Source organism: Argentina anserina, chromosome 6 (assembly GCF_933775445.1).
Source record: "Argentina anserina chromosome 6, drPotAnse1.1, whole genome shotgun sequence".
In the NCBI taxonomy this organism is placed as follows: domain Eukaryota; kingdom Viridiplantae; phylum Streptophyta; class Magnoliopsida; order Rosales; family Rosaceae; genus Argentina; species Argentina anserina.
In genome coordinates, this window is record NC_065877.1 from 29,456,236 (window position 1) to 29,463,300 (window position 7,065).

General features: G+C 37.0%; 1 protein-coding gene across 1 annotated transcript; it reads left to right on the forward strand.

The window, feature by feature from the left end:
- Nucleotides 1-4,453: 4,453 nt before the first annotated feature.
- Nucleotides 4,454-6,797, forward strand: LOC126799805 (glycerol-3-phosphate acyltransferase 1). The gene is made up of 2 exons (XM_050527064.1): nt 4,454-5,191; nt 5,785-6,797. Exons 1-2 carry the CDS (start codon nt 4,478-4,480, stop codon nt 6,655-6,657), a joined length of 1,587 nt encoding a protein of 528 aa, XP_050383021.1. The 5' UTR covers nt 4,454-4,477; the 3' UTR covers nt 6,658-6,797.
- Nucleotides 6,798-7,065: the final 268 nt, after the last annotated feature.

The window sequence follows — 7,065 nt, forward strand, 5'->3', positions numbered from 1 at the left end:
GTTACTATTCACGGTTACTGTACAAATATACGATTTATATACGTATTGCTGTACGTATAAATACTATATGCGTATTTCTGTATGTATAAATATTAATACGTATTTCTGTACGTATAAATATTAATACGTATTTCTGTACGTATAAATAATATATACGTATTTCTGTACGTATAAAATACGATATACGTATTTCTGTACGTATAAATATTATATACGTATTTCTGTACGTATAAATACTATATACGTATTTCTGTACGTATAAATACTATATACGTATTTCTGTACGTATAAATATTAATACGTATTTCTGTACGTATACGTACGATTTAAATGTAAATACAAACTCAGTAAATAAAATTTACTAAATTACCCTTTTACAAATTACATTTTACATTTACTGAAAGTAATTTATAATGACATTTACCGAAGGTAAAATTTAATTACATTTACCGTAGTAAATAAAAATTACATTTACATTTACCGTACACAATAAATTACCAAAATACCCTTATGTCAAAACTGTTCCCACCGCCGCACGTGGCGGCGCGTGTGGCACACGCGCCACCTCCGGCGGGCCGCGCGTGGGGCCCACGCGCCGAGGCTAACCACGGCGCGTATCACGCCACCGCCGCCCCAAAACTCTCCCTCATCTCTTCCTCCTCCTTCCTACGGTGGCAGACCCTCTCCTACACCTTCCACGCTCCCCCACGCGCCACTACTAGGCGGTGGTAACCCTTTCACCAAAATTACTTTTTACATTTACTGAAAGTAATTTATATTTACATTTACCGAAGGTAAAATTTAATTACATTCACCGTAGTAAATAAAAATTACATTTACATTTACCGTACACAGTAAATTACCAAAATACCCTTCTGTCAAAACTGTTCCCACCGCCGCACGTGGCGGCGCGTGTGGCACACGCGCCACCTCCGGCGGGCCGCGCGTGGGGCCCACGCGCCTACTCCGACGCCGGCGCGTATCACGCCACCTCCGGCCCAAAAACCATCCTCTCCTCCTTCTCCACCTTCCTACGGTCTCCGACCACCCATAGGCCGCCCCATGCTCCCACACGCGCCGCCTAAGGCGGCGGTGTTCATCAATTTTCCCCCCCCTCCGATCCCACTCCGATCTCCTCCACGAATCAACCACAACATCCACAATACACCCAACAACAATCACAACCTCATATATAGTCGAAACCTCACCTCTTTTCGGTCCTGGGAGCACCGGAGCTCGTCGGAGAGCTTGGTCCAATCGTGCGGTCCGGTTAGTGGCGATGAGCTTCACGGCGGCGAGCTGGCTTGCGTCTTGCTCGGTGGTGCGTCGCGTCGTGCTTGTGTGGTCGCTGGAGCCGGCGGTGAGAAGCACCTCCCTCGGAGGAGGGAGATCGATGGTGGAAGCCGAGAGGGGAAGAGAAGGATCGGGTGCGAAGGTGAGGGAGGCGGAGAGAGAAGAGAGAGGGAGAGAAAATAGGGATTTCCAAATATGGAAACCCTAAACTGAATAATTCCCCTTTTATACTCGTTTCCAAAATCGGAAACTAACTTATATCGTCAATAACTTTTACGTACATCGTCCGATTAGAACGCGTCACATATCCACGAACTCGTATCGACGAGCCCTACAACTTTTGTGAAGGAAGTTTTCGCAACCGAGCGACGGAATAAAAGTCGATATAAACGTTACGGAAACGTAACGTTTTCTTATTAAACGTTCTCGGTACGCTTCCGTTTCCGTTTCGTAACGTTTGCAAACAAATCAAATTCAATTTAAATGAATTTCAAAACTTTATAGAATTTACTTCAAATCAAATATCGTTTTGAAAAATTGGGGTTATTACAAGGACAACTTTGACCCATTTGTTTTGATCATGTAGCTATACTAATTTGGGTTTAATGGAAATAACTAAACCCTTATTTCCATTATGGACTTATTCTTTTTATAATGTTATCCTTTTATATAATATTTTTAAATGGAAGTTGACTGTTTAAAAAACATTAACATCAATAACCGTGCTTAGATACTAGTGATTGATATTCATTTATAATAATAAAATAATTACTGGTGCCTGCACTCTATGATGCATTGAATCCGTTTCCATATACATACCACCAAAAGATGATTAAGGCCTCACACCAACCTGTGTATCCAAATTGCATGATATCAACTAGTTAACTTGTAGTATGCAGTACTGCATGAGTAACTTGTAATTAACATGCCATAACTAAAAACCAGAATAAGAAAATAAAACCAGCGATCGCGAGTTTCAAAGTTTTTGTGAAATGTCATGCACAGTGCATCTCATATTTCGGAAATCTTGATATTTGCCAGTGCGTTTTAACATGTTGTGGCGCATACTACAACCAGCTCTCGCATCAAATACAATAGGCAGAATTACCAAAATACACCTTAAAGTTGGCTAAAATTGTCAATTTACACCCAAAATTTGTATTTGAGTCAATTTACCTCCTAAATTTGGTAAAAATTGCCGATTTGCACCATATCCGTTAAATTTAACTGTTTTCATCCAATTTTGCGTCAAATGTCATGCACATGAGGGGTAATGTTGTCATTTTCTATTTATATTTTTCTTAAAAACAAATACAAATATTCTTTAAAATGAGGATTATTTTTTAATCAAATTATTTATTTACATCTTTTTTCTACATACTTAACCCTACTTCAAATTATATATTCAACATACCCACCCATTCAAATATGGTGTGTTGTGTATATATATATATATATATACACACATTGTTGGAGGAGGAACGAAACAAGAATAATAACGACGTAATGAAACAAAATGTAACCATTTAATTATTGATAATGGTGCCTATATATAGGCATTACATAACTACAATCCCGTAGAATTCGGAGTCCTAATCTATTACAGACATGCGAATCTATCTCTAACATGAAACCTAATAAGGCTAAGACACACACAATGGTAGAATAGTAATTCTCCCAGAACACACATTTATTTTTACTTTTTAATGTATTTATTTATATTTTTCTAATATCTTTTAACATACTATATCACGTAAAATAATAAATATATAAATCAATAACATGTTTCGAAAAAAAAATTGTAACAAGTGTTCATCTTAAGTAATTTTATTAATTTATTTCATTATTAATTTATTTCATTATTAAATATGAATAAATATATAATGACAATATTACCCCTTAAATGCATGACATGTGACTTAAAATTGGATGTAAAACATTAAATTTAACGAATATGGTGCAAATCGGCAATTTTTACCAAATTTAGAAGGTAAATTGACTCAAATGCAAGTTCATAGTGCAAATTGACAATTATGACCAAGTTTAGAGTGCAAATCGGCCTTTTTGACAACACAATATATTGTAACTATTTTACACGGGTGTCGCCAAGTAAGCAAGTACTACGTACCCGATTGTGACATCTTCAAAGCATGCATATATAGGTTGCAAACAGGTGGTAAATGAAAAATTATAAAGGAAAAGGAAAGGTTTACATAGAGAGATTTACCGTACGTTTTCACAAGAAATGTTCCGACTAGTCATTTACCAACCACCTAATTCAAGTCGCATGATCTTAACTACCATACCAAAAACCAAATCAAAGAAAACGAAACGGTTTCGAACAAAACCATTAATATGGAGTTTCGTTAACTAGAATTTATGACAAAGTCATGCATATTGCAATCTCTAGTCAATATTCACAATATTGTCACAATTGATAGTTTTCTTTTGAATTTAACTCACGATAAATTTGAGTTATTACATTAAATACGTTATTACATTTGAGTTTATCACATGAACCGGTACCCTAGTTTGTCTCTACCCTTAATAAAATTAGTAATGCGTAGTGTTGGGAAAACCAATATAGGAAAGATAAATAGAGGTAGTAAAGCTGTTGAATTTAGTAAATTGGCATTTGACTTCTCCAAAGGACCAAAACCCTTTCAAAAAGGCATTCAAATGGTTAAAAAAGTCAATAAATCAGATGGTGTATGGGTTATCTAACTAAATCATGGATTGGTCCTCCTGGATTAATATAGGTGTGACAATGAAAACCCATTAGTGAACCTCTTCCTAGTTTGAATATCCTCATCAAAATTCCTCCTTAAATATCTGCTCACGTTCCAATGCATGCCCATTGGAAATTTGGAACTTGCAGATGAAGAAAAAATGCGCATTAAGGCGGTCACCAATAATCCAACCTACCATTTGTGGTATAAGATTCACTACTGTTATGATATGTAGCAGAAGAAGCTTGCAGAGGTGATTAATAAAAACATATAGAAATGGAAAATAGAAAGGAATTAAAAAATTGTCGAGGTGGCTATTAATGCCAACTGTGTGGCTTAACCAAATTATTGTTTCAATGGGATTCCTATAAATACCTACTGGGTTCTTTCTTCTTCACGCAGAATCATTCTAGTTCTCTTCTTCTCTCATCTCTGTCGTTCCTTAATTTGTCATCATGGTCCTCCCAATGGTACTTCTCAAGCTCGCAGACTGGGTTTGGTACCACCTGTTAGCAAATTCATGTCGCAGAGCAGCAAGGAAGGTCAGAAACTATAGCTCCCACAAGCCCCATCAACCTCAACCTCCTTCTTTCCCTAGTATTACCAAGTGTGATGTCAACGGTAGAAAGTCCCAGACACTTGTTTGTGATGTTTTTGGGGGTCTTTTGAGATCAGACTCTGTATTTCCTTACTTCATGTTGGTTGCTTTTGAAGGTGGTAGCATTATTAGAGCCTTTCTGTTGTTGTTGTCATGCTCTTTTTTGTGGGTTTTGGACTATGAGATCCAATTAAGGGTCATGATTTTCATAACGTTTGTTGGCCTCAAGATTAAGCATATGGAGAGTGTTGCAAGAGCTGTCTTGCCCAAGTTTTATCTTGAAAATCTTAATCTTCATAGCTATGAGGCCTTGGCTTCAACCAGGTCTAAGGTGATTTTTACTAGTGTCCCTAGAATCATGGTGGAAGGCTTCCTTAAGGAGTATTTGGATGTTGAGGATGTTAAGGGGACTGAGTTGCTCACTTCTGGACACTACTTCACTGGTTTGTTGTCTAAATCTGGTTTGCTTATGAAGCACAGAGCTCTAAAGGAATACTTTGGTGATACAAAACCAGATATTGGATTCGGAACTTCAAGCCTCCATGATAATCTCTTCATCTCTCTTTGCAAGGTACGTATAAAACTACAGATACATACAACCTATAGTACTTTACACTCTCCTTCATATTATTTATTTGCTGAAATAGATCATATATATAGCTCAATCTTTCACAAAAAGAAAAGAAAAGAAAAGAGTGATTGTTAATTTCCAGACCTAACCGGCTAACCCCTATAGGCCATATATAAGTATTAGTTAGGTGATCTTTCTTAACAGCTAGCTTAATTAAAGTATACACAGAACCATGACAAAGAAAAGTGTATAGGTAAATGACCGATAAGAATTAATTTCCTTTCAATCAATCAAGGTCAGGCTTCTTTCATATATTTTCAAATGTTTTCTGGTGCACAAACACTGGCATATCCGGTAATTAATTTCTGTAGGGATATAATTTAATTTAATCCTTTAGTAATATATCAATATATCTACATTAATCATATATGAATATTACTGTTTGCCATAACCAATGTGTCCTCACCAAATATCTGCCATGCACGTTAATTACATACTTTTAGATCATGCTAATATCATGACAGTTAATTGTTTATAATTACCATTGAAATAAATTAGCTAATTACTTATATCTGTGTGATCAATTGTTACAGGAAGCTTATGTAGTGAACAATTCAAGTACTTCAGTGTTGCCAAGGCACAGATACCCCAAGCCCTTAATTTTCCATGATGGAAGGCTAGCTTTCCTGCCTACTCCATTAGCAACTCTCTCCATGTTCTTGTGGATACCCATTGGAATAGTCATAGCCATATTCAGAATCTCAGTGGGTATTTTCCTCCCCTACAGAATTGCACTCTTCTTAGCCACCTGCACCGGTCTAAATCTATCTGTCAAAGGCTTAGACACTTCAACAAAATCAGACCATGAAAATAGAGGAGTCCTCTATGTCTGTACCCACAGAACACTTCTAGACCCAGTTTTACTGAGCACATCTCTTGCTAAGCCCTTGACAGCTGTGACATACAGCTTAAGCAAAATGTCTGAGGTCATAGCCCCAATTAGGACAGTGAGGTTAACAAGAGACAGAAAAAAAGATGGAGAAACCATGAACAAGTTGCTTAGTGAAGGTGACTTGGTGGTGTGTCCTGAGGGTACAACATGTAGAGAGCCCTATCTGTTGAGGTTTAGTTCACTGTTTGCTGAATTGGCCGATGAGATTGTGCCTGTGGCTGTCAACACAAAGGTGAGTATGTTCTACGGGACTACAGCCAGTGGGCTCAAATGTTTGGATCCTATTTTCTTCATGATGAACCCTAGACCTGTGTATTATGTTGAAATATTAGGCAAGTTACCTAAGGAGCTGACCTGTGCTAGTGGAAAATCGAGTTGCGAAGTTGCTAATTATATACAGAGGAAGCTGGGTGATGCTTTGGGGTTTGAGTGTACCACTCTTACGAGGAGGGACAAGTATTTGATGCTGGCTGGGAATGAAGGAATAGTTAGTGATGGTAAGAGGAAGAATTAGGGACCATTTATGTGTTTATTTAGTGACTATATTTCTTCTTCCTCTTTTTGTTTCTTTTGGTTTAATTAACGCTAGCTAGGGTACCATATATACAGTATATGGTAATTTTTTGTTAGATCCCACTTGTGGTCGTGATCAGATATGTCTCTTTTGACTATAATTAACTAGCTATTTTACTAAAAATAAATGATCTTTTGTTGTTCTGATTTTTGTTCTTGAGCAGGCTGGAGGCATGAATTCTACATATATTTATAAGCTGACCGTGTCAATCAAGTCATTGAAGTAATTAGCTGTACCAAACTATATTTCTACATTGAAATTAGAAACTATTATATTCAAATTTCAGTGTGTTCTCATGCATGCCCCAACTAATTGATCTTGCAAAATTATATATAACTGAGCATGTGT